General features: G+C 51.2%; 1 protein-coding gene across 2 annotated transcripts in view; it reads left to right on the top strand.

The window, feature by feature from the left end:
- TTC12 (tetratricopeptide repeat domain 12) overlaps nucleotides 1-18,573 on the top strand; it is a gene marked incomplete at its 5' end in the record, with an annotated part of 40,213 nt that overhangs the window by 13,935 nt on the left and 7,705 nt on the right. For both annotated transcript variants that reach the window (XM_080817091.1, XM_080817090.1), the window contains 9 exons: nucleotides 269-328; nucleotides 4,180-4,251; nucleotides 8,250-8,310; nucleotides 8,735-8,923; nucleotides 10,027-10,096; nucleotides 10,879-10,967; nucleotides 13,044-13,212; nucleotides 16,874-16,966; nucleotides 17,976-18,036. In XM_080817091.1, the coding sequence (XP_080673217.1) occupies nucleotides 269-328; nucleotides 4,180-4,251; nucleotides 8,250-8,310; nucleotides 8,735-8,923; nucleotides 10,027-10,096; nucleotides 10,879-10,967; nucleotides 13,044-13,212; nucleotides 16,874-16,966; nucleotides 17,976-18,036 (864 nt within the window). The remainder of the gene's footprint in view (nucleotides 1-268; nucleotides 329-4,179; nucleotides 4,252-8,249; nucleotides 8,311-8,734; nucleotides 8,924-10,026; nucleotides 10,097-10,878; nucleotides 10,968-13,043; nucleotides 13,213-16,873; nucleotides 16,967-17,975; nucleotides 18,037-18,573) is intronic.

Here is an 18,573-nt window from a genome sequence, read left to right as displayed (position 1 = left end):
TTTGGACACAGCCAATGAGATCAGAAGGAAGGAATAAAGTGACAGTGAGGGTACACATTCTCCCACCTGCAGCTCTCCCAAAGGACCCAGCTCCCGCTCGGCAGTGCCGTTCATAAATCTGTCCTCTCCCGTTAGTCCGTGGCTCGTCCTGCCCCTTTAGGTCTGGCAGCAGTACCGGCTGTCCACGGTTGCCAGCCCTGGGCTTCAGTAACCTTCCCGCGGGTTGCCGCAGAATTACATATAAATACAGCCCTTTGTGTCCTTACAGGCTTACCTAAAACTTGGGGACTACCAGAAGGCAGTCATGGACTGCGAGTGGGCTCTGAAGGTAAGAAGGAGATCCTCTTCCACGGGACGGAGTTGGGCTCGCCGGGTGTCTGGGTCCTGAAGTGAATGCCAGAGAGTGGCCAGTGGTTTGTGGCAGGCCGGGGTCTGAGCTCTGCTGTCAGGCCCAGACCTTCCTTATCTCTAGCGGGGGCCCGTGGCCCAGCTTTGAGGGTCACGGCGACCGAGCTCGTAGTGAGGACTGCGGAGAAGTGGCTGTTCGTGCTGCGTTTTCAGGGTTTGCACTGCAAGGGCTCACCGTTCACAGCATGCTGGCCACCCCTCCTTCCTTATTTCCTCCTGAGAGGGTGAGCAAGGGAAACTGGGCTGAATTGGAAACTCACCTTTACTGATAATGGTCTATAAAAAATTCCAAAATGGACATATGGGCTGCGTGATTTCTTTATCCCTTAGAAGACACAGAATGTCCGCAAATCCTGTCCCATCGCATCGTTGCAGTCTTAAAGTTACAACAACTGCCCCAGCCGATGAGATCGGGCTCTTCACAGCCCCAGCATGGGCCCCCACCTGCTTTGTCACTTGATGTGATCTGCTGTGGTCTCTACCACCATTCTGTAAGAGAAGAGAGAGGCAAGGGCGTTTTCCCACGATGACAGCGCAAGCCACGGTTTGCTGTGTGCTGGCCATGAGCCTTACGACATTCTAGTCTGTTCTCTTCAGTACCACTATTATCCTTGTTTTTCTCGCAAGGAAACCAAGACTCAGAGATGAAGTAAGCTGTGCAGAATCACGTAGCTGACGTGGGTCGAAACGTAAGCCAGTGCTCTGAATCGCCTGCTCTGTACAGCTTCTCCACTGGATCCCGAAAGCCCCACAGCCCTGGGTGTGGACCTCGTTCCTTCTGTGGGAGAAACAAGAGCTCCTGGTGGGGCGTCCAGGAGTATCTGTTCTGATCTGAAGAGGACCCAAGAGGTGGTCACGCTCTTTCATGCTGATGAGGATAACCCGCTGGCCTAGTCCCAGTTGTTAAATGAAGCACAACGTAATAATTAACAGCGACACCAAAGCAAAGCAGGCCCAACAAAGCTGACGTTCGAGAACTCTGACACTCAGCGGCCAGTCTTGTGAGATGCCGGCAAGGCTCCCTGTTGAAGAGGCTTGGGTAACGAGTCGGAGCCGTAGGGGAAAATGCAGAAGGAGCTCTTGACACCAACAATGGTTGGCTCTGTGTCAAAGCCATGATGTAGAAGTTTCACTCTTTTAAAAGTAATACATCAATAACGCACGTCAGTGCATTCGTTATTAATAGTCTTTGTACTTTCATGCCCATTTAATATTTTTGACACTTTTGAATGCGTGGAGACAAGCTCACGCGATGGTATTTCAAAACTGATGCTCCTCGCCGGGGAAGATAAGGCGGCGGGGCTGGCTTCAGTTAGGATCAGAATCTTCCTTTGCTGGCAGAGCTCTTTCTGCGTGACAAAATCCATCTTTCTCTGAACAGGGCTCCTTTCAAGGGGGTCTGGGGCTCACCTGAGAAAGCCCTTGTGAGTGTTGACCCGTGATCCGAGGAGAGAGGCCTGGCAGTGAGACATCCATCCGGGCCCCCTGCGTCAGCATCCGAGGCGGGCCGAGTCCCAGCGACGCCCCCTCACGGGGACGCACAGTGGCCCGGACAGACTCTGAGACCACCGGCTTGTGCTGCCCCCGGTGTAACCCGATGCTCTGCCCGCGAAGGACCAGTGGGCGTTTGGCGTTCATGGGCCTCTGCTCTGGCCTTTCCTTTCCCTTGGCCCACTCCCTTCTTGCCCTCTTGACCTCATCGTTTGCGGATTCTCCAGGGCTCACTCCCCGGCTCCCTGCCTTTCTTCTCTTTGCAGCTTCTCCCTCGGAGCTCTTGTCTCCTCTCCTGCGTCCAGCTGGCCCTCAGACCCCCTTCCCTGTCTCCACCTCCCGGGGCCCCAGGGTGCCCATCAGCTGCCTCCCGCAGGCCTCCATTTGTCTGTCCGGGGCCACGGGAACCACGCTGCGTCCCCATCCTCCCCTCCACCTTCCCTGCCCCCTGCCCTGACTTAACCTCTTTCTGTTAATGACATACACTGTCTTCCGGGTACAGACCCCAAACCTGTGGCCTGACATCCTCCTCCTCGTCGTCCTCCTTTACCCATCGTCTGTGAGCTGCCTCTGGCATCTGCACTTGCCTCGCCGCGCCACCAGCCTGAGGCTCGCCCCTCGTTCCGTGGGACCCCTTCGCTTCCCTCACTTGTCCCCCTGCCTCTCCGGCATGGAGTCGGTGCTGCGCGCGGCCTTCAGAGCGACTTTCCCGTGTGCCCTGCTGTTCGCTGCCCTCCCCCAGCCTGGCATCCAGGGCCTCCGTGTGGAACCCCTGTCTGGCTCACCCCTTCCAGCCTGACCCGCCCCTACCCCGATGCTTGCCCTCGGCCTGGCCGGAAGCCCCCTGTCCTCTCCCAACCCCCAACCGTGCTCTGCCCTTTCTCCCTCCTTCCTTCTCTCTTCGCCTCTCCATACCCACGGAGACCCAGCTCCAATGCCTCGTCTGCCCGCCCTTTGGGAAGCCAGGCTGCCTCACCGGGGATTTCCCTCTCCTCAACTTCTCGAGCACTTTCCTGAGGGACGGTTGCTGTAGTGTGAAGCCTCTGGGACCTGGAGTCAGATGGCCCGATTTTAAACCCCAGCTGTGCCGCTCCAGCCTCTAGTTTCCTCGCCTGTACGATGGGGATAATAATCGCATGGACTTCACAGAGTTGTTAGAAGGCGAATCTGAGATAATCCACACGAACCGCCTGGCAAGGACTGGATGATGCGGTCCTCTTGTCCTTGTCATCCCGGCCGCTCCCCCAGCAGCACGTCAGGAAATGACGCTCACGAGGACGCACCTGTGAAGGCCTCTCCACATACGACAGTCCCCTCTGCCTCTTCCGTCACCGTCTGTCATTTCTTTCAGTCGTCCCCTTTGCTCTGAAATGGACGGCCGCTCTTCTGGCCCATGGCCCACTTCTGGGGAGAAGCCAGCCAGGAATTCACCCGGAGTCTTTAGAATCTTCACCTTGCACTCTGGGCCCGGGGAGGGTATCCCTGGCACGATGCCTCACACATAAAAGGGTTCAACGAATTAACTGGATGTTAGAAGTTGTAGTTGGCATCTTTGTGCCAAGTCAGTCCATCTCTCCGGAGCTGGAATAATTAGGGGTAGGCAGGTGCAGGGCCCCCTGTGCAAAGGCCGTGGCCTCACATAAGTTCCGATCCTGCCTTCTGATGGGGGCTTCCCTCCTGATCTTAAGTGACAAGAACATAAGTTTTTGGGATATGTGGTGCGGTTTATTTCAGGGGAGGAACTTACCAGGCCCACTAAGACGTCCCAGTCACCTCAGCTGTTGACCCAGAGTAGACGTCAGTCTCTTCTAATAAACCAGTGGTCCTCCAGCCTGGCTGCGTGCCTGCATCTTCTGGGGAGCTTACAAAATTATTGCTGCCTGGGCCCTACCCCAGAAGATAATTTTTAATGGGTACGGGGTTCAGCGCGGCCTTGCGGGTCCTGATAAGCATCCCCAGTGATTCTAATGTTTGGGTGAGGTCAAGAGCTCTTCTAAACTAAGGGTTTCTGGTTTGTGTCCTGATTGAGTCTCATTAAATGGAAGTGAAGACCGGCACGGATCATTAATTAATTTGATAGAGAACTTGCTTGTGCATCCAGGCTCCTCGCAGGCTTCCATTAGTTTGGCCACAGAGGCACAGAAAAGTTCTCATTGTCAACCCCAGTAGCTGTCCTGACAACCCGCGCTCTGCCTTCCCTCTATTAGCTGGGCCGTTAGGGGAGTAGCTCATGACTTCAGACCTTCTGAAACATCTGATCAGTCATTCTCTTTCATGCAGTGTGATGAAAAATGCACAAAAGCCTATTTCCACATGGGAAAAGCCCACCTGGCCCTGAAGAACTACAGTGTGGTAAGTGCTGAGAGGAGCGGAAGGGGAACGCGCAGTCGCAGGGCACAGAGCAAGGCTTCCGATCGCCTTAGAGAAGGACCACATTCCTCCAAAGCTGATTAAATACTAAGCCACCTTCCAGCATTCTCTGAGGTAGCTCTTACAATCTTTGAGTTGGGAAGGACGTTGGGTGTCCTCCAGGACAGCCCCACCTGCTCCAAGAATCCCTTCTGCGGTGTCTCTGGCCAGTGTTCTGTCGGCCCTGGGAGGAGCGTCTCTGGAGAGACAACACAAAATTCACTCATAATCTCATCCCCCCAGAGTAACAGTGCAGCTGTATTTACGCACTAAGCTGTTCTATATTGTTAACAGCAGCTTTATTGAGATCCCTGATTCACACACCAAACAGTTCATCTGCGGGAAGTACACAGTTCTGTGGGTTTTCCTGTATTCAGAGACGTGCAGCCCTCACCACACTCAGCTTTAGAACATTTTTGTCCCCTCCCCAAAAGCCCTATACCCATTGGTAGTACTCCCCTTCCCTCCACCCCCACCTCAACCCGAGGCATCCGCTAATCAACCTCTGTGCGTTCTAGACTCTTCTTATAAGTAGAATTATACAAGATGCTGTCTTTTGTGGCTCTGTCTTTCACTTAGCGTAATGTTTTAGGGGTCATCCGTGTTGTAGCGTCTAACAGTACCTCATTCCTTTTATTGCTGGGTAATATTCCATTGTATCGATAATCTACGTGTTACTTATCTCTTCCTCAGTTGGCGAACATTAGGGCTATTATGAATACCCACGTACAAGGTTTTGTGTGGAGATATGTGCACAGTCCACTTGAGGATGTACAAGGAGAGGGACTGCTGAGTCCTATGGTAATTGTGTGTTTAACCTCAGGACCTGCCAGAGGGTTTCCCCAAGTGGCTGCACCATTTTCATGCCCACCAGCCGAATGTGCTTTCAGATTTTCCACGTCCTCAGCAGTACTCTTATCTCTTCTTGATTACAGCCATCCTCCTGCCTGCGTGTGAAGCCTAACTCCTTGTTTTGATGGGCATTTCCTTGACGGCTAATTATGTGGAGTCTGTTTTCTTGTGGCTTGTTGGCCCTTTGTATATCCTTTTTGGAGAAATGTCTCTTCAGATCCTTAGCCTATTTTTTATTAGGTTATTTGCATTTTTATATTAAGTAAACAGTACTTTATATGTTTCGGATGTCCCTTATCCAACAAGTGATTTTCAAATATTTTCTTTCACTCTCTCTGTTGCCCTTTCACTTTCTTGACTGTCCTTCGTAACACACACACAAAAATTGTTTAATTTTGATGAAGCCTAAATTATTTATTTTTTTTCCTTTGATTGCTTATACTTTTGGTGTCATATCTAAGAAATCATTGCCTAATCCAAGATTTACTTCTGTGTTTGATTCTCTTGTATGGCCTTAGCTCTTATATTTAGATCTCTGAACCACTTTGAGTTAATTTTTGCATATGGTGTGAGAAAGGGCTGTAATTTCATTCTTTTGTACATGGATACTCAGTGTGCCCGGCACATTTGTTAAAATGACTGTTCTGTTTCCCATTGAATAATTTTGGCACCTTTGTCAAAAATCAGTTAGTCATAAATGCATGTGTTTATTCCTGGATTCTCCGTTTTATTCCATTGATCGGTATGTTTGTTCTTATGCCTATCCCACATTGTCCTGAGTCCTATAGCTTGTAGTAAATTTTGATATGGGGAAGTGAAATGTGAGTCTTCTAACTTTGCTCTACCTTTTCAAGATTGTTTTAGTTATCCTAGGTCCCTTGAATTACCATACAAATTTTAGGATCAGCTTATCAATTTCTGCAAAGAAGCCAGATGGAATTTCTATGGGGATTTCATTAAATCTGTAGGTCAATTTGGGGAGTATTGCCATCTTAATAATATTAAGCTTTCTAGTTCATGAACATGGAATCTCTTTCCACTGATAAGATACTATATTTTTCTAAAAATGCCTCCTATTGTACATTAAAAAATTACTTTTTGGTGGATTTAAATCTGAAAGTAATACAGGCCTATTGTACTAAGGTCAAATAATAGAACCCTCCCCTCTCCACCAAATTCTATTCACTCATTCATTCATTCAGGTAACTAATTCACTCAGCAAATATGTATGCATACTTTCTATGTTTGTGGCACTGCCCTAGACTAAGAATAGCAAACAAGACAAAATCCTTGACTTAACGGAAGTTACGTTCTTAGAATAGCGGTGGCCGGGAGACAGGAACCACATAAGTAGGTGTGTAGTATGTTGATTAGTAAAAAGTGTTATTGAGAAAATGAAATCAGGAAGCAGCGAAGGTGAGGTCAGTTTTATACGGAGCTGTCAGGGAAGGCCTCCCTGCGGGAAGGGAGGGAGGGAGGTGAGCAAGCCACGCAGGAGGTGTCCAGTCAGAGGGTCAGCTAGAGCAGAGTGACAGGCGGTGAGGTCAGGCAGACAATGGCGGTATGGGAGGGGACTGATTCCCTACAGCCTCACAGGCTTTTGGAAGTACTTTGGCTTTTACTCTGAGTGAGCTGGGAGCTATTGGAGGGTTTTGAGTGAGGGAGTGAAATGATGTGACTCATATTTTCAAGGGTCACTGCTGCGTTGAGAATATATCTTGACATAGTAGGCAAAGAACAGAGAACTGGTTAGAAGGCTATTACAATAGACTTTCCAAGTGAGGTGTAATGATGGCTTGAACCAGGTTGGTGTTGAGGGAGGTGGTGGGAAATGTTGGGATTCCGGATATATATTCCAACAGGGAAGCCAACAAGAGTTGCTGGTCGACTAGATCTGGGGTTCCAAAGAAGTTGCATACAGGTTCACTGCCCTCGTCCTTTTGGGCTACTCTAAGAACTACCAGAGACCGGGTGGCTTAAACAGCAAACATTTAAATCTCACAATTCTGGAGGCTGGAAAGTCCAAGATGAAGACACCAGCAGACTGGTGTGTGTTGAGAACTGCTTCCTGTTCATAGACAGCCAGAAGGCTAAAGAGAGGTCCCTGGGGTCTCTTTGATAAGGACACAAATCTCACTCACGAGAACTGCACCCCGATGACCTAATCACCTCCCAGAGGCCCCACCTCCAAGTATGTCACATTGGGGTTAGGTTTCAACATAGGAGTTTGGGGGGACACAGTCTATAGCAGTTACCGTGTTTGCTGCGTGTACCTCTGTCCCGGGACACCAGTCTGTTTTATGTCATGTTCTCTCTTCCATTCATTTCTTACTCCTGGTCTTCTGGATGAGCCTGGAGCTTTCAAGACAGCTCAGAGCCCATTTTTTTCTGTGCTTGTTTTTCTCAGTGACTGGGCAGAATCCCTCATACCCCTGAGACTGTACTGCCCCGAACCTACTAACATGCCCCACGAGCTACAGTCTTCCTTTTCTTTCCCGGAAACTTTCCAGCAGTCTCCTCAGGGAGAGGCCCTCACTCTTAGGTTTTCTTGCAAGTCTTACATGGCCAGTGAATGGACCCCTTAGGGACTCTCTTTGTAGAGTCCCTAAGACTCTGTGTATTTAAGAGGCACGTCTCTCTTCCTGTTCCCCAAAGTCTCTGTCAACGGTGAGTCCATCTTTGTTTCTCTCCCTGCCCCTTGTAGGCGTATCTGACAAGCAGCCTCCCCGTCTCTCTCGGTGCGAGCATCATTTCTTAATTTTGCAATCACCTTAGGATTATTCCTCTACCAGCCAGGCACGATCCGTGAAATTCGGGACTGGATATTTTTCTATCACAGGCTGGATCTGACAACACTATTTTTTTTTTTTTTTAAACCAAGTCCTGCAAGAACGCCTCTTGCCCCACAGAACCAGAGAAGCTTAAACAAAATGCCAAATGCATGCTGCGTTCCCATGCCTGTCTCCTACGCTGGGAGCGGGAGGAGGCCAGGAGGAAATAATGAAGCCCAGCCCTGTGGCGCCTGGTGTCTTTCCTATAATCACCGTCACCCCCTGACTACTCTTCAAGGTCTTGTCTCTTTTTTCTAGGCTAGAGAGTGTTATCAGAAGATCTCGGAAATAAACCCCCAGCTGCAGGCCCAGGTGAAAGGTGAGGCTGTCCTTCCGTTGAATCCCACTTTCACTGTGTGCTCCGGCCCTGAGGTGCCTCCCATACCTTCTCTGCACTTGGCCTCAAAGCCACATCAAACCCTCCCTGTCCGCCCGCCACCCACTCCTCTTCCCTCTCTGCTCTCCCACTCAGACCTTTGCCTGCCTCCTTTCTACACCATCGTCCCTTAGAGCCTTCGGGGTAGGGCATAATGTTGTCCTTGAATCCCGAAGACGGTTTAAAATTCTGGGGATAGGCTGGAACATCCTTCCTAAAATTTGCCCTCCTGAAGCCAGGTTTGAATGATCGTCACGCTTCGCGCCTCTCAACCTCCCGTCCCTCACAAAGGCTGCTCTGTGGTCGTGATGTTGACTGTTAGGGCTCCGTTTGTTTCTCTTCTTTTCTCTCCCTTCTCGTTTCACAGATTACCTGAATCAAGTAAATCTCCGGGAGAAAGCAGACCTTCAGGAGAAGGAAGCCCACAGATCGCTGGATGCGGGAGAGAACACGGCTGTGACCGTCAGAAATCTCCTGGAGACGCTTTGCAAGCCCCATCAGACCCCCTTGTTCTATGCAGGAGGGATTGAAATCCTGACTGAAATGATGAAGGACTGTAAGCCAGAGACGCGCGTGACCTTGTGAATATAGTCAGCGTAAAAGGGCAGGGTGGAGGTCAGCCCCGAGGAGGCGGAGAATCCGTATATCCCTTCCTTCCACAAATACTGTAGGTCTGCTGGAGTGTCAGGACTGAGCAGGCCACGGAAGAAACATACCCCGCCCCGGCGCCCTCCCCCTGCAGAGCATGCATGCACTCAGAGCATAGGTGGCCGACGCCCCAGATACACTACAACACAAAACACACACCCACAAACCACACCCCGGGCACATACTCACACCACACGTATTTACCTCACATACGCACACGCCTCACCTAATCACCCCTTACCCGTCATCCTCACACTGTCCACATACCTGCAACACCTTCTGGGTTTCCCCGTAGGCCCCCAACACCATCTCCCACCCTCGCACACCTCCCCCCAACCACGGAGGAACGGAAGACAGAATTTTCTAAGACAGACCATAAGGTTCACCCCAGTTACATGTAATGGCATCTCAGGATGAGTAGGTCATTCCAGAGCAAATGTGCTAGTGTCTGCTGCCAGCGAGAGCCTTGCTGTCCTCTTAGCGGTTCTCGTAGACGTCCCTGTCAGGGCTTCAGCCACTTCTGTACTCAGTGACAGGATGCCCTGTGCACAGAGATGGGATCTCGGACCTCCCTCTAGCGTGTGATGGGGGGAGAGGCGCTCAAATACGCCCTTCACTGATTTCTTAGAGAGTATAGTTTCCTCTCTAGAGCCTAGAAACAGCTTCAAAATACATATTTAAGAACAGATGGATATGTTCGTTCTTCCCAGAAAGTTAGGCAGCTCCTGGAGACTCTCTAAAGATGACAGAGTGACGCGTTGTCAGATAACTGACAGGGGCACCCGGGCCCAGCCCCCCTTCTCAGAACAGGAGGTCCCCCTCCCTGAGGCTAGAAGTGGCCTATGACAGCTGTAGGTTTCAGAACGTACAGGTATTTATTTCTGCCCAATCTGTGAATTTGGTGACCTTGACTTTCCATAGTGGGTTTCTCATCATCAGCTGGCTCTGTTTCGGCCAGACATCGGCCAGACGGTTCAGAAATCCGATGCGGTTTTTATGAATTCATTCCAGGCACGGAACAAACTTTATTCAGGACACACAACGGATTCAGTCTCATCAGCGAGAATGCGGTCCTGAGAAGGTAGGAGTGTTTATAGGGACCATCAACAGTAACGTAAGGAAGGACGAGCGGTTCTCCGTGAAGTATCCCTGGTCACACAGGCAGGGGCTTCGCTGGCTGGTCCTGTCCCTCAGTCCCTGTCCCGCCGGCAGGGGACGGAGCCTGGTTTGAGTTTGGCCACAGTTAACCTCCGAGAGAGAAGAGGTCGGCCGCACTCCCTTGGGCTTCCTCCAGGCACTGCCAAGTCAGAGAAGTGACCATTTTTTCTGGCTTCCCAAAAGGGCAGGATTGCCATTTGTTTTCTCTTGGAATTTGCTGATCACATCAAGAAATGAGATCCGCTGGGTCCTGGCTGGTCCCATTTGTAATTTTATCTGAAGAAAGACCCATAGGAAAGGAGGTGGATTGCTAAATTTAGTTTTATTTTGTAGTTCAGGGTTTGGGTGCAGCCCCTCAGGCTAGGAGAACCCTGACGTGGGTTGGGGCCACCAGCGCACGTTTGGGTGTGTGTGGAGGCCCGCGAGCCCTCAGTAGGCTGCCGGCCCCCCGCCGTTCGTGTCACCGCGCAGCCATTGCCCATGGCCCTGGCTCCGCAGCCTCCCTCCGTGCAGCCCCGACTCCTCGGCCTGCGCCCCCATCCAGGAGCTCTCGGACCGGTGCTGCCCAGCCCCCGGGTCCCAGTGACCTGCAGCTCCACGTGAAAACATTGCCCGCATCGGCGGAGTCAGGAAGTGGACTAAAGCCAGCCAAGAGGATCAGGGTGACTTTCCAGTTTTACTGTTGCCTTTCTTTGTCTGTTCTAGGTGCTTTTCCACGGCAGGAAAAGATGCAGTGGACGAGATGGTGTGCGCGTCCGTCCTCCGGCTCTGGCAAGCTGTGTGCGCGGGGAACGGTAAGCGCGGGTGGTCGCCGGCAGTCCTCTTCGGGCTCTGGGGATGCATGTGCGCGGGCAGGACTGTCTCCCCCTCAGGCCGGGCCCGAGAGAGGTGATGTCCGTCTGGCCCTACCCCCAGGGAGAGCCTCGGGATCAGAAGCATGGCCTGCGCTTCAGCCGTGTCCCTGTCCCTTACAGCTACCTTGACGGTGGACGAAGTCACTGTCCGCCGAGTGAGTGGTTTCCTCACCTGGGTGCTTTGCAGATGCTTGATGTCTGTTCGCACATGGGCAGTACAGTGGACAAAGCTGTTCCTGTCCTGCCCACCGAAAAATACCGTTCCTTTTTGCTGACCGCAGTACCCATCTCAGCATTGGGAGACGTACAGTGGTCCCTGCTGACATCTTATTTGTGACACTGATCAGTGTAATACTGGGACAGTAAATGCTACACGATGTTTATCGACTTATTCACATTTATTTGCCTGTCTACGTATTAGCATTTTCTGGGGTTCATGAAGTCTTTGCACAAGCTTTCTTACCCCTTTTGTAAAGTAGTAAATATAAATAAAAATTTTAAGTATATCCTTCATTTTTAAAAAGGCATGTTTTCATAGGGAGAGGCCTAACCTAGGACGGAAAACACTGAAAACGGGAGAGATGCTAGCTGGGTCTCCTTTCCTTAGGGCTGCTGTGGGAAGCCGGCCATAGAGCTGGGGGAGACAATTGGTAAACTAGAACAGGCTGAATATGAGATGATATGACTTTTCCCCTTGATTTAGTAGAGTGAGAGAGTCATCCTAAGTTCCGGAGGACTGGAGAATGAGGGGGACCCTTTCCTGTAGGGAATTGGGCTCAGACGAGAGCCACTATCAAGGCGCCCTGCTGCCCTGTGGCATTCTACACCTGGGGTGGCGATCCTGCACCCCCCCCCCACATGACAGGGAGGCAGGCAGGGCTTGGTGACCGAGTGTTTCCTCGGGGTGAACCAGACCTGGCCCTCCCTCCTGGCAGCCCTGATTTCCTCAGCCTGCGCCGACTTCAGTTTCTGTGAACCTGAGGGTCATGTTTTTCTCTAACACGAGAACAGAGTCAGACACAGACAGTGACACGCACGCTCTGTCAGATCCACGAAAGCCAAGTGCATCAACTCAGTGAATGCAAAGAAGCTTTTCTAAAGGACACGGGATGCTTACAAAGTTACAGACAGGGGACTGTGTCCCTGATATGCTGTTGAGTGGGAGAGAGAAGCCAAGACAGGGTAGGTGGCCCATATTTCTAACAGTAGTGTCACGGGGTGGGGGGGTGGCTCCTTTAAGGAATGAGCTTACCCAGAAGGGCCACGAGAGGCGGAGACCTTCACGGTCAGCTTTATACTCCTGTGTTACTTGGCTTATTTACAATGAGCTCCTTTTCCAGCAGAAGAAAATATATCAGCTACACAAACTCGCTCTCTTTCCTGGCTGAGTCTCCTACTCCAGCCCATCCCCCTCCGTCCTCTCAAATGCATTCAGGTCCCTGCTTAAACAAGGAACGAGTGGGGAGCGGACAGAGCCAGTGCCACCACCCTGGAAGTAGCTGACATCTAGGAAGGGGGTTATGCTCTCTCCATGTGTGGTCTCACGTGATTTCTAGTTTTCTAGAAGGAACTCAAGGCTTTCTCTGGCCCGTGTATGAAAACTGACCGTCTAAAGGCATCTACAGTTAAGCCAATCTTGGTCCCTTTCCTCACGTTCCAAATCCCACACACCAAGGAGCCTTTGCCAAGAATAATGCTACGTGGCCCCCGCATGGGAGCCAGCCCCTGTTTGAAGCACCAGCTTATAGTCACTCCCTGAGCCCTGCTGACACACCAGCCATCTTCCTCGTTTCACTCAGGAGGAAGCTGAGGGCCACAGGAGCTCATGACTCAGCCACGATCGTGCACATGTCGCCAGGGCCCAGCAGCCTGGTTCTCGAGCTCGTGCTCTGACATTTATTACCCCGCCTCTCAAACAAGGGCAGAGGAGGGCTGGATGTCCTAGTGGGAAATGGTGGGAGAGATGAGTGGTTTACCCGCGGTCATTGCACGAGGCGCTCGTCCCCTATCTTGCAGAGGAAAACCAGCGCCTACTGCTGGAGAGCCCAGACCTGGGCCGGCTGCTGCCCTCCTTGCTGGCCGCCAGGACTCTGACCGTCCGCCAGCAGAGCCTGGCTCTGCTCCTGCAGCTCGCCCAGACGGACCACGGACGCGGCCTGATCATCAGCCACCTTGACCTGACCCGGTAGGACTCTGCCAGTAGGAGGTGCCCTGGGGCTTCTCAGATGGTCACCTGCCGAGTTAACACTTGCCCGTACCCCTTCCCACACCTCTGACACTAGAGGTGCCGTCAGACTTCATTAAGGGTCAAAACCAGAAAGAGCCTGTGGAAGGAGGCCTCCCCGGGAGGACCTCTGGGACGAGCTCCTGTGTGAACTTGGTACCTGTGGGCAGTTTCCCTTCTTGGACCAGCTTTCCTGTCACAGATATCACAGACGGTGTAAATGGCAGCCCGTCCAAGCCCAGCTTGAGAATCTGTCTCAACTGGGTCATTCACTCCTGCCCCGTCAGCCTCCATCTGGTTCTGTCCTCCTGCTGCCCGTACGTTTCTTCTTTCATTCCTGTTTGAGGTGACACTCGCTGAGTTGGAATATTCTAAAAGCCTTTCTGGAGCAAGGTAGAGTATCAATAAATAGAACACGCCTGGGACATTCTCGTACGTCGGGCTTTCCGAGGCTTACAACCGTGGAAACGGGATGTACCTCTTCCCTGAGTGGACTTCATAAAAAATTTACTGAACGCCAGCGATTCCTTCCAGTGCTCTTAGTCAAAATATTATTAGTTTCTGTGTGTGAAATTATCATTTTTTTATATCAAAAGAATTACATGTTGGCAATTTCGTGGGGCTCAACCCGGCTTCCGATTCTCTTCACTCTTCTATCTCCTCTGAGCCTGAGAAGGAGACAAGATAAGTGTTATGAGCCCATTTCACAGACGGAAAGAAGCATCTGCAGCACATCACCAGGCAGTCTCACCCTGCTCTGTCCCAGGCCCTGAAGGCCGGCTCCTGCTTCTGTTCCCACCAAGAGAAGCAGCCCGATTTGAAATCCTGGCAGGTCTTTTCTGTGCCAAGCGGAGACCTCTGGCACCTGTCCCATGGAGCTGGGAGGTCCGTCGTGCTCAGGACAGGGTGCTTGCTGAGCCTTGACTGCGGCCCTCCCCCTCTCAGCACTGCCGTGGCCCCTGTGGCTCGCGAGCAGAGGCTTGGCCACCCCCCAAAGCTCAGGCCACGTGAGCAGATAGATTGTTAGAGTTAAATCCTCAAAAGCACATTTCATGTTTCAAATGACTGCGGTCATTTCCTCAATGCCTTCCTCGTGGTTTTTCATTCGGTTTTGGCCTCTCTGAGTAAATATAGCTGCGGTTGTCCTAAGCCACTTTGCTGCCTCCCCCCACAGTTGTCTTTGATTGCTTGAGTTTTCATTTGAATTTTTCCAGTGTTTTGGACATTGGCATTTCTGAGCATCTCCCGCAGTCCCTCCTTGTCTCCAGACTGTCAGAGGCACCTCCGCTGATGACCTTCGTGCCCACCCTTCTCGTTAATGTCCATCTCAGATTAAACCAGAAAGAGGTGGATTGTGTTCTCTGAAATGAAGGGAGATGGTTTGGCTCAGGACGAGGCTGCACACAGGTCCCGTGACCTCCCAGAGAAGCACGCATACCCCTTCCCTCTTAAAATGCTTTTTCCTGTGTGAAACGTCGAGGGGACAAATGACTACTGACAGGAATCGAGGGAAGGCCAGTGCCACTTCGTGGAAAGCCCTGGATTTTCCGATGCAGTCATGAGCTCCAATCTTCCGCTTGCCTTCTTCTACGTAGGTGGCCCAGGAAAGCTGCTTAACCTTGACAAGCTCCGGTGTCTCATTGGTATCATAGACTCATGAGGAAGCTTAAGAGAAGAGATAACGTGTGTGCCGGTCCCATGTTTTCTGCTGCATTTTACAGAATAACCGGGAGAAGGTGGTCTTGTTCGTCTCACGTAACAGAAAAGACTACAGATGGCCACAGCCAGTTCCGTGGCTTAACGATATCAGGGCCAAGGTCTCTGACCTTCTCTTGATCTCTCCCTCATGGTCTCACGAGGCTGCTGCAGCTCCAAGTATCACATCCCTCATTAAGACAGGTTACCAGCAGCTGGATCTGTCCCTTTTATCAAGAGAAGCTACTGCTTATTTCTATTCACTCAGGATTGTGTCACATGCCACGCCTGGTGGGGACAGTGGTTCTAGCTTCTGTATTCGAGTCAGGCAGGATAGAGGGGGGATGGTGGGGTGTCTGCGGGATTAGCCAGCAAACAGCGCCTGCCATAGTAAAGAAACAGGATATATGTTTCTTCACACGGAGAGGAAGCCTCGTTGTTCATGTCTCCTAAGACAAACACCAAGATGATCTAAGACAGCCAACTCCTCTTCCGTACGTTTCAGGTTCATTAGCATTCATCCTCGAGACTGAAGAAAACAGATTTAATTGGTGAAGGAGGAATCTGAACTAACAGCAAAATACATGATTTCTGAGAGCAGGAACACTAGAGCACCCCGGAAGGAAGTAGGGATTTGCAGCAGCTTGGGGTCACCCAGGACCACAGAAACAGTCCAGTTCTGCCCCACCCAGTGCCCATGCCCCCTGTGGGGTACCCCACTATGGCCTGGGCATGATGCCCTCCAAGAAAGTTGCCAGCATTGCCATTCTGCTTTTCTCCATTTGATGAGGATGGGCGCTACAACAGCTAATGACTGGGTCTTTCCCAGCCAATGAAAGGATGCAGATCTCCCCTCCCAGACCACCTCATCCTGTTCCCAGAAAGTTCTGAGTGATACAAAGTTATCTCCTTGCACCAGACACAAACTGCCTGGCCCATTCCATGCTCCCTATGCGGAGGCCTTCGTTTAGTCTATCAGAGCTCCCGCTCTCTGGTGCTTGTGACACTGAAGACACTGATCTTTTCTAGATTAAGCATCCTGGTTTCCTTGACCATCCTTCGGATGATTTGACTTCCAGACCCCTTCTAGACGTCGTGCCTGCTTCTTATGCATCCACTGCTAACACATCACCTCACACATGTGGGTCACTGTAGGCCCCCAGGACCCCAAGACTGCGCCCCTGTACTAAGCACAGCACTCAGCACACTGCAGGTGCTTGGGACGGGTGGGCTGGACAGACAGATGACTCCCAGTGGTGCCAGTCAGTCTGCTAGGGCAGCCGAGGATTGCATTAGCTTTTCTGGACAACAGCACCAGACTGTTGTTGGCTCGTACTAAGTTTGCAAGTGGCTGAAAGCCCTTAAATCTTTTTGGTATGAACCAGGCATACTCCCGGTCTCCCAATTTTATCACTGAAATAGAATTTCCAGCTCTAAGTGGAGGACTTTGAATTTAACCCTATTCCATTTCATCTGATGTATTCAGCAGCCTGTCAAAATCTTGTTGAATCCTAATTGCCCCCCCCACCTCATTAGGGGGCCCTCCCTCCCACTTTAGTCATCAGCAGATTAGCAAGCATGCCACTTAGATGTCACTCATGTGACTGAACTTGGCTGAGCCAGAGTCACATGGCAGAAGCACTAGAGATTCCTCCCCAGTTGACATCTGATAGTCAATGAACTTTGGTTAAAACTGTTCAGCCCTCTGGGAATTAACATTGAGTGGCAGAGCCATTCCGTAGGAGAGTGTCTCTGTCCGTGGGGTGGGCAGGGATCTGGGCTTCCTAGGCGGCTATAGCAAGGCCACCCTTTCGGCTTCTTTGACCCAAATGCAGACTCCTTCCTGGTCTCTTTGCAAGGTCTCCTCGTTGGGGATGCTCTCAGCTGGACGACAGCCCGCTCTGAGGTTGTTATGGATTTTTTGCAGATTTTTGGAAGCCCTGGTGTCATTTCTTGATTTCTCAGATAAGGAGGCCAACTCAGCTATGGGACTGCTCACAGACTTGGCTCTGGAAGAAAGGTAATTTTTATTTCCAGAAATTGACATTTCTTCTGCAACCTTTGTTAAACTGTCTGATCTTTAAAAATGTGCGGTGTGTAGGGAGGCTTGGCCAGCATCACAAGATTCACTGAGTGGGAGGGCTGGCGCCTTCCAAGCAGGCGGCTGGAGTTAGCCACTCCCGTCCCTCTGCGTGCAGGGAGCCCCAGTGTTCGATGGGTTTGGAAGCAGCAGCAGACTTAAAACAGTACCTCTCACAGTAAACAAGCCTACAATGTAGTGGAGAAGCTTCTTTCCCTTCATCAGTACCTAATGGGAACTGCCCAGCAAATGTGTGTTGAATGAATGGGAGAGAAGGCACCGTAGAAGGCAGCCTCTCTTGGGGGACCAGTGGCATTGTGGGTCACCCTCCCCCATCTCCACCTGCCTGCTAGGAAAGACAGCAAATGTCTCTCTCAGATTTTCATAATTCTTGAGGTTTTTTTTTTAAGTGCATCTATTGTCTGTTTTTTAAATTTCCTCACAAACTTTAGGGTGTCTTGCTTAGAAATGGTCATATAATGAGACAGAGCTGTTTGTGCTCATAGGCCGTTGGCATGGGCTGGGAACAGGTAAGAGCCACTCTCGTACGTGCAGATGTGTGTACATCTGGGCCTTTCCCACGACTGTGTTCCAGAAACATGCTTGGACTGTGTTTCCTGTTTGCAGGGTACACAGCCTCAGAGCACGGGGAGAGCAGGGGTGGTGTTAAGTCAGCTTGGCAGACATCTAGGGCTTCTGGCAACTTCTGCATGGAGAAAGCTGCCATCTGAGGTCTGCTGTTTAACATCAAAGGCAGTTCTCCAGACTTAGAAAAAATAAAGCCACATCCATACCCAGTGACATTTGTGGGGGAGGGTCAGAATAAATCATCCATGCACACTGCAAATCCCGTGGGCCCAGAGTTTGTGACAGTCTGCTCCATTAGCCAAGGTTCTGTGTTTACATTATAGTTTGTGCAGAAATAAATCAAGGGATGTTTTCTCAACAGATTCCAAGTCTGGTTCCAGGCCAACCTTCCAGGTGCGCTCCTGGCGCTCACAGGTGTTCTGGTGAGCAAACCCCTCACTTTTATCACCCGCGACAGGCATTCTCAGGCGCCTGAGCAGAGCCATTTAAACACAGTTTACACTCCAGGGTTCCTGTCGTGGCTCAGGTTGATTAATCATTTACTCACAGCTGGAATCCGCACAGTCCTTGGTTATTAAAACAGCTGCAGTCGGGACAGGTGGAGGTGGCGTAGGGTTGGGGCCAGGACAGGGGAGACAAAGGTGGATGTGGACTGTGTGTCTTACATGAAGGCAGAGAGGGGGTCAGTCCCTGTCCGTCCCCTTCTGACCCTAATACCCGTCATAAGGACCTCAGGGCAGCCCTGTCCCCTCAGTAGCAGTCATCCCCACCAGGAGGGTTAATGGAAATTTGAGCCGATGAAGCAGGACGTAGCAGGATGGGGTTCTCCTAGGAGAGCTTGCCGTGACAGGGACTTGTCCTGAGGAAGCCATTGGAGTCCCAGGGGACCTGAGAGCATATCCACACCTGCGTATTACACACATCTGGAAATGGGAGCTCTGAGGAGGAACAAGACTTGC

This window comes from Martes martes, assembly GCF_963455335.1.
Source record: "Martes martes genome assembly, chromosome: 10".
Lineage (NCBI taxonomy): Eukaryota > Metazoa > Chordata > Mammalia > Carnivora > Mustelidae > Martes > Martes martes.
This window is presented reverse-complemented; position numbering and strand designations above follow the sequence as displayed.